We start from the raw sequence: 13,833 nt of genomic DNA, 5'->3' as shown, positions 1-13,833 counted from the left end.
TTTTAACAATCTCACTCCCACCCCATCCTGTTGACCACCAGAGGCCTCTCCACTGCCTTTCTACCCACCAGCCCTAACCCAGGATTTCTCAACAGTGGCAAGACTGACATTTTAGGCCAGATAATTCTTTGTTGTGGGGGGCTGTCCTGTGCATAACAGGATGTTCAGCAGTATCCATGGCCTCTACATGCTAGATGCCCAGTAGTAGCCTCCAATTGGGAACTACTGCTCTAATCCTATCACTTCTATTAGCCAATTCTTTTTCTTTCTGTCATAACATCAATCCAAACTCATAAAATATTTTAATGAGAATATATCTAACAAAGTGTCCGGTGTAGATTTTTCTAACAAATGCTATCAATTTAAAGCTTTAGAAAGAATGTTCACTAATTTAATAATAAAGCTCAGGAAAAAATAGGTATAAGTATATGAGAGTCAGAGTGGGATGAAATTTATCTAATCCAGTTAAACTCTTAAATAATTTCAACTTTTTTTAAAGACTAGTATAACTAAACCAAAATACAGTTACAACTCATTCTATGAATCATATTTGAAGTTAAATATACCTTTAATATACATGGAACCTCACAATAACATCATTCACTAAAAAAGCAAAATGTTACATATAGCAGATCTTTTTAAATCTTATCCTAAAAATCTAAAAATGAATCTTGTGGTAGGATTCTGAAGCCTTCAATACAGCTAGACTACAGGGTATCTGGAAATGTATATTAAAGAGTATTTCTGTATTCCAATCTTTCCCTCTGTAAAACTATTACCTCCTGCAGCTATGACAGCATCTGCCCATCGAACAATTTCTTCATCATATTCTCTCCTCTTTACTAGGCGAACCTCAATTCCCTCATTCCTAAGATAAGAAAGTAAACGTTACATAAAATTTCCACTAATAATTTAAAGGATGTTTTCTGAGAGGCAAATTATTACAATGATGTAAAATAAACTTGTTTTATAAACAAATTTATGTCTAGCTTTGCAAGCTTAGTTTCATTTTAATTACAACAGCCAATTAACTATGGTAAGTCAAGATGCACAAGAGTAAACTGAAAGTTAATAATGATCCCAAATCTTTACATGCTTTAAAAACATCTTGTTACAGTCCCTGACAAATAGCAATATTGATAAATGAGAATTTCAATTCATTTTCTCTATTCCTGATGCTAAAATTCATTAATACAAAAATGTCCTAGAAGAGTCACATTTTGAGAGACTTTTAATTATAAAACAAAATAGTCATTACTTTAAATCCAAAATATTCATTCAGTTGTCAGACGCTGAAACAGTAACTAAAATACTTTCTACTTTGCATGTTCTCACACTGATTCTCTTATATAAACTTATTCACTGACTGCATTAATTGAATTAACTGAAGTTTCTATGATATTCAGACATTCAAATAATATTTTAATGAACACCCATATAATCTAGTATTGTTTAAAAAAACATTACATATACAGTTCAAGCATAATGTATACAGAATTGTCTCTGTGGAAAAAGCACTTCTCAGACCAAATATTAACTGAAAATCTGTGAAATTTTCAGAGTACAAAAATTTCCTTAGAAACACTACAATGTCAACTCCATTAACCATGATATAATTTTCTGAAAATTATTTTATAACGGAAATCTTTACTAAAAATCGCAGGATCATCTTCTAGTAAAAATAAAAATTAAAAGTCCTGAATACAAAAGCCCATCCAAGATCCAATCCCAGTGACTCACCGTAAACTATCTAGAATATGCTCTACATTTTTGGTGTGAATATGATGCCGTTCAAGCAGTCCACTGTAGCTAGAGCCTTTCAATGCAAGCTATATCAAAATAAAACAAATTCTGTCTTATTACATGTCATATAGTACACAGTATAACATCTCTCTTTAAAAAACCCTATGTAAAAACCGAAAGATTTTTTTTTGAAGGTATATTTGTAGGACTACAAGTTTAAACTGAACTAGAAAGCCTGACTTCAGAAAATTATAATTTGGTTTCAATACCAAATACAGCATTAAGTTTCCTGAATCACGTAGTTAACAAGATCTCAAAATTTGCCTATTTGGGGCACCTGAGTGGTTCAGTCGGTTGAGCGTCCGACTTCAACACAGGTCACGATCTCACAGTTTGTGAGTTCAAGCCCCGTATTGGGCTCTGTGCTGACAGCTCGGAGCCTGGAGCCTGCTTAGGATTCTGTGTCTCCCTCTCTCTCTGCCCCAACCCACTCGTGCTCTCTCTCTCTCTCTCAAAAATAAATAAGCATTAAAAAAAATTTTTTTGCTTACTTTACAACTAATTTTTTAAATGGATTTTTAACACATTGCATATGGCTACTCGAAGACCAAAGATAAACTAATCTTCTAATATTTTAGAAGGCAGTTAGATGACCTTTACTCCACTTGGATTTGCAGCTCTCTTCTGTTCATATTTATGAACTCTATTTGGAATTTACCCCACACAATCCAAACAAAGGACTGGTTAGCTCACTGAAATTGGATAACATTTAGATATAAAGACATATGTCATTCAAGAATTATCTTTCCTAGTCCATTGGAGTGACATTTTATAATGTTACTACCATACCATTAATATTCTCCTTTTAAAGTATATGTCTTCTAAATAAAATAAAAGTAAATAAAATGTTGAGAGAGAAGTTTAGAAATATCTTCAATGAACATCCATTTAATCAAGTAGGAAATTTGTCCAGTAGAGTGAATGCCAGAATTAAAAAGAATATTGCGGGGCGTCTGAGTGTCTCAGTCAGTTAAGCATCCAATGTCAGCTCAGGTCATGATCTCGTGGTTAGTGGGTTCAAGTCCCACATCAGGGTCTGTGCCAACAGCTCGTGGCCTGGAGCCTGCTTCAGATTCTGTGTCTCCCCCTCTCTCTGCCCCTGCCCCACTCACACTCTATCTCTCTCAAAAATAAACATTAAATAATAAGCATTAAAAAAATAACAAACAAGCAAAAAGAGTTTCTCCTACAAAATTTCCAAAAGCGAACATCACTTCTGCCCAAGTAGCCTGAAAGTTAAAATACAACAAAGCATGAACGGAAAAATGGATTCTAAACCAACAAAAATTTGTCCACATTAAAGTTAGATGTGATAGGTTATTTCCTAAATGATCCAACTGCTTTTATTAAAGTATCATAGATATTTTTACTTGACCTAAACTGAGTTTATTACGAAACAAATTTTTAACTTATTTTACTAGTCAGCTGAATGTTACTACTTTCTACTCTCTGTAATAAGTCACAGGAAAGCTCAGTAAGGGAAGGAAATAGTCTTTTCAAATTTAACGCATAAGAAATACACAAACTTTTTGAGACAATGACCTGTTTGTTTGGTATGTAAACTCACTAGGCAGAATTGAAGCACTCTTAAAAAGAGTACCCACTTAACTAAATGGTACACTGTTAACTCAAAACTGCCTTACACTGATGAGAAACACCTAGTCAATAGCTAGAAAGTAAACTATTCCACTTAGCATGATCAGGCCTGGTACAGTGAACCCTAAATATTTCTCCAGCTATATTTGGCATTTATCTTAGATCATTTCAGTTTCACTTAGCCTTCCTCCCAGGCACTCACCTTTACTTTCCCCATAATTCTCTTCCTACTTCTGCCTTCCTCTTTTTATCCTGTTTACCCATTCCCTCATACCTTGGGATTGCTCAAGGTTCCATCTCTGACTTTCTTACCTGCTCCCACTTCGTGTTCTTGGAGTTACCTCCCTGCTGCAGGACTTGATGGCCCAAGTATACACTGGCAACTATGAAATATACACTGTTAGCTCACATCTTTCCTTTAAGCTTTCGGCTCAAATTTTCAACGTGAGCATTTATACTCCCCCATTGGTAGATCAGGTACCTTTCCCCACAACCATCTAAATATGATTACATATTCCTCCTTCAAATTTGCTCTTCTCAGTCCCGTATACCAGTTAATAATACTTACATTTATATAAGCAACAGAATAAACACAGGCGTCACCTTTAATTCTTCCCTCACACTCAATCTCCACAGTCAGTGGTGAAGAACAACAATCTGTCCACAGTCATGCTGCCACTGCTTGAGTTCTGGGCAACATCAGCTCTTATCTGGTGTCACATAATAGCCTGCCTCCAGAATTTCTAACTGCTTCCTTTAAAAGTCTTTATTTCCCAGTCCTCCAACCTAACCACCACTACCAGAAGCCTGCTTTCATACTAGGCCCAGAATGCTAACGTCTCAGAAAAACTGACCCTCCACTCCTCTTGTGGGGAAAGAGAACAGGACTGACAGTTGTTTTCTATTGCTAAAAAACCACTGAAAATGACTAGGACATAAAGCAAACTCCTGCACATGACATTTAATACCCTGATAAGGTCCAGCCTACCTGTTCCCCTTCTATATACTCACTCTTGAACAATGATTTTCAAACTGCCCTTAAAATGGCTGTCACATCAATTTATTGATCACAAGCAGCACTGGTATTAAGAATAAACTCTACTACATGCAACTGCTCAGTTGTTTCATATTACCTTTTATTTCAAATACGAGTATATGTACTTAGTGAGTCATATGTAAAATTTTTCCAACTGTATATTACAGTCAGAAATATCTCAGTTCTTTTGGCTGGCAAAGATTAACTTCTCCACTGTCTCATTAGTACTGTTCTCTATCCTTGACATATAAATTCTTCCTTATTCTTTAATATTTAATTAAAATACCCTAAACTTAAAGGATCTCATTTCACTCTCATCATATTGGCAAAAATGATAAAGTCCACCAAGTGCTAATGAGAACATGGGGTATCAGGGAGATGTTCAGTGCTTATGGAAATATTATTTGTACTTCTAATTGCATTTTTTAATAGAAAAAACTAGAAACAACCTCATTATCCAAACAATGTAATACTTGACAGCACTTAAAATGAATTAACATATATCAAAATAGAGAAGTTTCAAAACCAATAGTGAATAAGAAAAGCAAATTTCTAAAGAACAGGTATACAATTTAAAGAATATATTATTGATGTAACTTTAAGACACACAATACACTTTTTATGGGCATGGTCACATTAATAAATGTATAACACATGCATGAAAAAGATATATATGTGTATATATATATTTATTTAACAACTTCAGGCTAGTGGTTACCTCTAGGGACACAGGGAGGAAAAAAGTTGGAATGATAAGGCTTTAGTTATAACATTCCCTTTAAAAATATCTCTGGCATTGGGGCACCTGGGTGGCTCAGTTGGTTAAAGGTCCGACTTCGGCTCAGGTCATGTTCTCATGGCTTGTGGGTTCGAGCCCTGTGTTGGGCTCTTTGCTGACAGCTCAGAGCCTGGGGCCTGCTCTGGATTCTGTGTCTCCCCTTCTCTCTGTCCCTCGCCTGCTCACACTCTGTTTCTCTCTATCAAAAATAAACAAATATTTAAAAAAAAATTTTTTGTAAGTATCTCAAGCAAATGTGGCAAAATATTAGTATCTGTTACGTCTCAGTAGCTGGATATACAGGGGTCTATTTTGAAAGTTTTCTATGTGGTAAAAACATTTCATAACGGAAAGTCTAAACTTTAAAAAGATCACTAGCAAGTCTACTTAAAAGTTGGAAAATGCAAAGGTCATCTTTTTCTCTTTCATTCTTACCCTTCCCAAATTACTCCCTCCCTTCTCTGTATTCCCGTGGACCACTTACAGTTATAACACAATTTAAAATATTTTCTCCATACATTTGGGAACCCTTTTATTCACCTGTGGTTCCCCAGAACCTAGCAAGTGCTCAATGAATGGGTGACAAATTTTTTTAACAAATTTTTTAAACAAATTAACCAACAAACTTCATGAATGTTGGCAATAGTGACACTGTAAGCAAGTTTTATTTTGAAACATATTTTTAGATCTTATTTTTAAAGACCATAATTTTTATAATTATTTTCTCCACTACAAAAATACTTTTTTTTTTTTTTTTGAGAGAGAGAGTACAACAGGGGACAAGGGCAGAGGGAGAGAGCAAGAATCTTAAGCAGATTCCACACTCAGCACAGAACCCAACACGGAACTCGATCCCACAACCCTGGAATCATGACCTGAGCCAAAATAAAGAGTTGGACACTCAACCGACTGAGCCACCCAGGCGCCCCACAAAAATACTTCTTAGAAGAAAGTAAACAATTGAAAACTATCACTTCCTCCAAGAAATGGGCTTAAAAAAAAAAACATGAGCAAAAGTTAAATTCAATAAGTCTTCAGTTACTTTAACCATCTGTTTTACAAAGGAACCTATTTTGAAGTGACCAAATCAGTACCATTTTAGGTAAAAAATTTAATAAATAATGGTGACATTTACATAATGATCATTATTGTGGCTAAAAATCCTAATTATGCTGCTTTAAATTATGTAAATTATCAGTCAGTTTGCTCTTCCTAAAAATCATGTAAACAAGGAAAAACAGACATTATACCTATTTCAAAGTCAAAGACACTGATAAATAGAAAGAGGTTAGGTTACTTGATCCAGTTTACAAAGCTAATAGATTGGTGCCAGTATCCAAATTCAGATCTCCTGCCCTTTTTTTTTTTCTTTTAGTCTTTTTTAATGTTTGTTTATTTTTGAGAGGCAGAGAAAGAGAGAGAGCAAAAGCAAGGGAGGTGCAGAGAGAGAGAGGGAGACACAGAATCCAAAGCAGGCTCCAGGCTCCGAGCTGTCAGCTCAGAGCCCGACGTGGGGCTCGAACTCACAGACTGTGAGATCATGACCTGAACTGAAGTCAGACGCCTAACCGACTGAGCCACCCAGACGCCCCTTCAGATCCAAGACTGAGCCACCCAAGGCGCCCCTGCTCTTAATCCAAGACTTGTCCACTAGAGACTCCCAACAACCCTACATTAGCTATAGATTTCACTCCTTCTTGGGAAATGTAAATGTTCATTAGGGCACTAAGCCTCATTTTAATGATTAAGTTACACAGGCCAAGAACTATTCTGTTCCTATGTCCTAATTCTACCAACTTTCAGTTAGGAAGAAGAAATCCAATTGACTAACCTCTCCTTGAATGCAAATGTCTTATGGAGGTTGGTCTAATCTCCTGCACAATCCACATCATATATAATGAACTTTCCTAAGGCATAAAATAACCGGCACATTTGGTGATATTTTGAAATACACCTATTACGTATTACAAAGATCAGTGATAGCGAAAAATAAAGTTCACTTACACCTTACTAGCTAAGAAGATACTAATGTGTATTGATAAACACTTTTTTACTCAAAACTTAATTCATATAATTAAAAACACAGGAAAAGGGATCACAGTAAGAAATTATGTTGTTTACAGTCTCATGGCTGGCCACATATTTGTAGTTTTGAAAACCTCCCCTAGGTAATCCTGATAAGAAAAGCCCGAAAATCAGGGCTCTAAAGCACACTGGTCAATGATTACGTTAGTGGTAGAATTTCAGGTACTGTCATATTCAACCCTTTTACATCTTTCTGGGTCTCCCATTTAATGACAAATATTTATGGGAAGGAGTGTACTGTAAGTCTCTATTTTCCAAGTTGTATCGCACAAAATTTGACACATTTTTCTGTCCCCCTCCCACGGTCAAATAAAAATCCTGTTTTGTTTAGGCTCATGTTTCTTTAACACATGAAGCCTCTTCCAGGAAACTCATGTTGGTAACCTCTATCTTAAGATTTCAGCAGCTAACGTCTTTCGGAAGAATGATAGCTGGAAATACGGCTCTGGACTGGAAGCCTCCAAGAGAAAAGAACTAAAAATAACTTTTAAAAAGACAAACGTTTTACTACCTTTTTTGGTGGGGATGGGAAGGTGGAGAGGATGATGAATAAGATGCAGTCTTTGCCCTGAAGTCTAGAGAAGAAAATAATCAGATTATACTCAAAGGTGGAAAGCTCAAATGTGTAAGTATTGGGAAGATACAGTGAAAAGTACCTAACACAACTTTGGTGGCCAAAGAAGGGCACAGCAAGGTTACAAAGGAAGGCTTCCTATGACAGTAACATCTGGAGCTTGACCTCAAAGGAATTTGGTTAGAGGAAAGAGAAGTATTCACACTAAAAGAGGCTGCAGAGGAAAAGACACTAACAGATACAAATCAAACCACCCTGAAATACCATTTTTTCACCTCCCAGCTTGGTAAAACTCCAAAATGTGATAAACTTCTTGTGGAATAACAGTAACTTTCATCCATTGCTGGGGAAGGTATACATTGGTACAGCCTTGAAGGGAAGAAATTTAGCAATACCCATTAAAATTTCAAATGTACGTGCCTTTTGACTCAGCAATTCCACTTTTAGGTATTTATCTTAGAGCCTGGTTCACACATACATAAATTAACACACACGTTACTCACTATAGAATGTATTTTAATGTTAATTTGGGGGGGGGGGTAGGGAGAGACAGTGTGCATGCATGCAAGCAGGGGAGGGGTAGAGACATGGGGGGGGGGGGGGGGTGGACAGAAGATCCAAAGTGGGCTCTGCACTGACAGCAGCGAGACCAATGTGGGGCTCAAACTCACAAATCTGAGATCATGACCTGAGCCAAAATCAGAAGCTTAACAGAATGAGCCCCCCAGGCACCCCCATTACAGAATGTATTTTAATAAATTAAGACATGCACACAATGGACTCCTACACATACTATTTTAAAGAAAGAACAAGGTGCAGAATAGCTTAAATAGTATGTTATCACTAAGTAAAAAGGGGTGGGACAAATAAAAATAATATTTCATTGTGTTGATTTGTATGTATGGATTATTTCTGGAAGGAAACACAAGAAACTGATAACACTGGCTACTTCCAGGGACAAAAACACAGTGCCCAGTAACAAGAATAAGAGACTTTTCATTGTATAGCCTTCTGTATCTTTTACATTTTGAACATTTTAATGCACTAATCCATAAATACATAAAATTAAATCAGCACAGCACCTAATGAAAATTAAAACAGTTTGAAATTAGTGGAAAATGAAGTTCGAGACAAAAACTGATTAGAAATAAAGCTCAACAGGCATACAGGAGCCAGTTCATGAAGGGCCTTGTTTGGCATACTAAGTAAGGATCATGAAGGTTCCCATAGAGCAGTGTTTCTCAAAGTGTGACCTGGGGACCACCTGCAAACCTGGAGAGCTTATTAAAAATGAAGTCCCCTGGACAGAGCCAACAACCTTAAGGGTGTGTGGTTGATAAAGGCAGAGTCTGGAGTCTCCACAAACTGAATCAGAATCTTGGGGTGCAAAGGTTCAGGCATCTGCATTTTAACAAACTTCCTAGGTGACTCTACAGGTTATGGGGAGCTTTTGAGTAGTTCTAAGCAGAGGAGTAAACTGGCCAGATGTTCACTTTAGATAGACCACTCTGGTGCCTGTATCTGAAAGATTTGAGAGGAGTGAGACTCTGTTAGAAAGCCCTGGAGGTACTCCAGATCATGCTCTTTAATTTGATAAATATTCATATACACTACATTCATTGCACACCATGTGGCAAAAGTATTACCTGCCCAAGAACCACAACCTAAGCTACACCATCACTGCAGGAAACACTGTTAAGGGAAACAAAATCCAAGGTGCTAGGATCTCCCAAATACGTTAGGAAGGTAATAACTATGAATAATTTAATCCAGTCATAAAGGGACTGCTAAATGAAATTATTCCATCCCATTATAAAGATTAAAAAACAACAACAACAACTAGGAGTGCCTGCAGGGGTGGCTAGGTTGGTTAAGTGACTCTTGGTTCCAGCTCAAGTCATGATCTCACAGTTCCTGGAGAGCAGAGCCTGCTTGAGATGCTCTCTTTGCTTCTCTCTCTGCCCCTCCTCTGCTTATGCATGCACACACACGCACCCATACACACACCCAAACTTTAAATAAATAAATAAATAAGGCAACCATTAAAGGGAGTTGCGGTGGAGGGAGAGAAGGGTGGAAATTGTTCATGTCTCATTTAGTATATATTAAAATAGTTTTCAATAAAACCTTCTCTTTGGCCAATAAGGCATGTTTACAATGGCAAAACCCTTTCCAATCATCTTTGATTCATCTAAAGATCTAATTTGTTGAGTGTCATGGACCCTATAAATAAAAGTTCCACATCTGCCAACAACTATATCTCTTATGATGTAAGTAAATTGGAATGATAGTTTAATTATCCCTTGCAAGGTAATGAGCCAGCAGAGGTAAAATCCTACACCAGAAATTCATAGGAAACATCACTGCACGAATTAAAAGTAAAGCAATGCCACCAATAAAAGTGAAAGACCAAGCTTCAAAGATTTAACCCTATTTTGTACATGCTTTATCAACTAAGAAGTATTTCCTCTACTTAAGTAACCCATGAGGCTTTGGGGTATAAGATTATACTGGCACTCCATCCTTCATCTTCTATTTGCATTTTAACAACCTAACAGAGACCTATTCTGCAACAAAACCACCACCTCCACAACAAAAGAGAACCCTCTGGTATAAAACTTCAGGTTACCATGACACTATAGACACCAGAGGTAAGGTGCCAGAGACTCAAGTAAGCACATGGCCACTTTCTTTTGTACTCAATTCACATTATTCATATATCTTAGTATCTTTTACCCCAGCAAAACAGCAAACAATATTGGCCAGCTTATCAGTCCTACTACAGAGTCCCATTTTAGAAAAACTTTACACAGCCCCATATTTGGCCTCAACTCCATCTACTGCTATTCCATTCTGAATACTGGCTTTAATGTAAATGGTAAACTCAAATCAGTAAGGAACTAATCCAATATAATGTAACTGAAATGACAACGACTATTTCACTGCCTTGAGATTACAAAACCATGTGTTCTATAGTACAGAAGTTTTAACGCTAAGTTTTCTTCTCCCAAACAGCATTACCTAGCAATAGACAAATATTTACCTATTAGAGATTTCTCTTTAGATACCCATAGTGGGTACACTATGTAGTTCAATTTCTAAAGACTTATTGGGGCGCCTGGGTGGCGCAGTCGGTTAAGCGTCCGACTTCAGCCAGGTCACGATCTCGCGGTCCGTGAGTTCGAGCCCCGCGTCGGGCTCTGGGCTGATGGCTCAGAGCCTGGAGCCTGTTTCCGATTCTGTGTCCCCCTCTCTCTCTGCCCCTCGCCCGTTCATGCTCTGTCTCTCTCTGTCCCAAAAATAAATAAACGTTGAAAAAAAAAAAATTTTAAAGACTTATTGATCTGCCTACATTTAAAATGTTTTGATTAGTGGCAATCTAATTCAGAGGTCCCAGAATTAACCTAATTTAGAGGACACTCATCTTCTTGAGGCCTTGAAAAATCATCCAGAGTTTCAAAATGCCAGCACGAAAAAGAGCATGTAGAGGCTATCTAGTCCAGCCTACTGTTTCATATACTGAACTAGGTGAAAGCACTTTTAAAACCCGACAGTACTACAAAAAGGTATCATTTTCATGCATGAGGCCCAGAGAAGTTAAAAAGACTGATAGGAAGTTAACCACACAAACTGGGCCTAGAACCCCAAGCTCCTAAATCCCAATCCCACACTCCAAACATGCCAATGGAGTGTACTACTTTAAACTGCTGCGAGGGGCTTTGATAAAATTGTATAGAAAACATTTTTATACATATGTTTGACAATTTCTAAAAAGTAGATCTTGCAAAACTGGGAGTACAATCCAAGGGACACACCTCTTTCCCAGAACAGAAACAATGTGCTTGCCTCTGACATTATTCCCTGCCTCATCCCCAATTTCACTCCCTGACAAAACATAACTACTCCAACTTCCTACTCAAATTAACTGATTTACTTTTTAAAATGATACAATTGTCTTCTATAAATCGCTACATCTTCAAACACTGAGAGGAAACACACCTGCACCTAGCACCTCCATTAAAGGAAAATAGGGACCCTGCTCAATTAACTCATTGAAGAATCAAGAAGTTTAATGCTGAAAACAGACTATATTTAAGCAGTGAGGATTTACAATTTCATTTTGATACCTCTGCAAAATATTACGAAAAAATCTGAAGATTACAAACCATACAAGAAGTTTAAAACAAGCTGTCCACTCTTGCACAGAATTCTACAAGATTATGGTTATAAGCATGTATAACTCCAGAGCCTTTGGGGCCACAGTATCAACAATTAGAGATTTCCATATTGTTCATGGTAGCATCTTCACTCCCCTTTTCCTAGAGTTGGTGGATAGGGAGCATGGGTTCAGAAGTTTCAAAAGGAGAGGGAAGACAGAAGATATTCAGGGCTTTTTCTTGGATGGATTTATATACTTCTGCAAACATGTTACTATCTGTACCAAATACAGTCTCTTGTGGAGATACTATGTTATAGACGTAGGCTCTTTATTTCATAATTGCCAGATTCACCTGCCTTCTGTCCTGCCCTTTCTACTTAATAACACAAAGTCAAATTTTCTCCCTTGCTAACCTCTGAACTCAAAACACGTGTGCTTTTAAAACAAGCTGCTAGAACCTTGTCTGACGACCACGTTCCATCACGGAAAAGGCTCGCCCAGACCGGCTTTCTGGAGTATCCCAGGCCTAGCAGTCCTGCGGAGTAAAAGGGGGTGTGTCCGCGGTACCTTCGTCCTCTCTCCCACTTCCCGCAGCGGCGCCCGCGGGGGGGGGCTTTTTCTCGGGGAGGCTTGGGGAGCGGTTTCCAGGGCGTCCAGACCTCAGCCACTGGCCCACCTTTCTCGGGGCTGTTGTTACTAATCCCCAAAGGGAGAATAGGGAGTGGGGCTAGTGAGGGCGCAAATGAATCCCCAAACCCTTCCCACTGGGAGCCCCTGCCCCCCAAGTCTCCCTCCCCGTCTTGGGGGGGGTCTCTGCAGTTTCAATGACCCCCCCCCCCTCAGCATACACAGAGGGCGGGGGTCTACGAGCGAAGCCAGAAGGATGGAGGGCAGCGAGGGGGGAAGGCATTTAGGGCGCCGGGGTAGAAGGGTCATCCCGAGAGGTCTCCGCCACACCAAAAAGCCGGGGTCGAGCACACACACAACCGCGGGGGCCGCAGGGACCCACCAGCTGCTTCAGATCCTCCTCCGAAAGCTCCGCGTAACGGTACCGCTGCTGCTCGAACTCATACCGGGTGGTTTTGGCCACCACCACCACCCGCGAGGGGCGGAAGCCGCCTTCGGGGCGGCTGCCACAGCCCGCCAGCTCGCGCAGCTGCCCCTGCCCCAGGTGTCGCCGGCCGCCGCCGTCACCGCAGAGCCGCGGCCGCGCGGCGGGGCCTCCCGCGCCCGGCCCCCTAAGCACCGCCGCCCGGCCGCCTGCCACACGCCGACAGCTGCCCAGCAGGAAGCCTCGGTAGCAAGTCATCCTCCGCCCGGCGGGGCTGCAGGCCCGGGCTCCCGCCACCAACAGTGCGCGCGGCCCGCGCAGACCCGGCCTCTAACTCCGCGCCGGGCGGGCAGAGGTTAAGAGCACTACAGTGCGTGGCCCGCGCCGCGAGGGGGACGTGCCCAGACGTTGACGGGGGCGGGGAAAACCCGGCGACTGGGAGGAGGGAGAGTCCGAGCCAGGGAAAGGTGGGCGGGGAAGAGCTAGAGGCCTCAGGGTGGTGGGTTTTGTTTGTTTGTGTATCCGTTTCCATCCACGCCTGCGCAGTGGCTGCTTCGACCCGGGGGCCGACTCCAGCTCCACCCCCTTCCCTGGGTGGGCACCAAACCCACACGCCCGCCCCCAACTCTGTGAACCAATCAGAGCCCGCTGCGGTTTCGGAGCCTGAGGAGCTGCGGGGGTTGGCTGTGGCCAGAAGAAGGGCTGGGATTCTATTTGGCGATAGAGCTGCCTTAGGAATCCAGCTGGAACC

At 40.1% G+C, this 13,833-nt stretch overlaps 1 protein-coding gene across 2 annotated transcripts in view; it reads right to left on the bottom strand.

The window, feature by feature from the left end:
• The window catches only part of NADK2 (NAD kinase 2, mitochondrial), a 49,826-nt gene extending 36,413 nt beyond the window's left edge, over positions 1-13,413 (bottom strand). Inside the window, exons 1-3 of one of the 2 annotated variants that reach the window (XM_030331207.1) lie at positions 13,041-13,413; positions 1,741-1,829; positions 780-868 (exon numbers count right to left, since the gene is read on the bottom strand). In XM_030331207.1, coding sequence (XP_030187067.1) covers positions 780-868; positions 1,741-1,829; positions 13,041-13,340 — 478 coding nt within the window. In that variant the 5' untranslated portion in view covers positions 13,341-13,413. The remainder of the gene's footprint in view (positions 1-779; positions 869-1,740; positions 1,830-13,040) is intronic. The other variant, XM_030331215.1, reaches the window with a different exon arrangement.
• Between the last annotated feature and the right edge of the window lie 420 nt (positions 13,414-13,833).

This window comes from Lynx canadensis, chromosome A1, assembly GCF_007474595.2.
Source record: "Lynx canadensis isolate LIC74 chromosome A1, mLynCan4.pri.v2, whole genome shotgun sequence".
Taxonomy (NCBI): domain Eukaryota; kingdom Metazoa; phylum Chordata; class Mammalia; order Carnivora; family Felidae; genus Lynx; species Lynx canadensis.
This window is presented reverse-complemented; position numbering and strand designations above follow the sequence as displayed.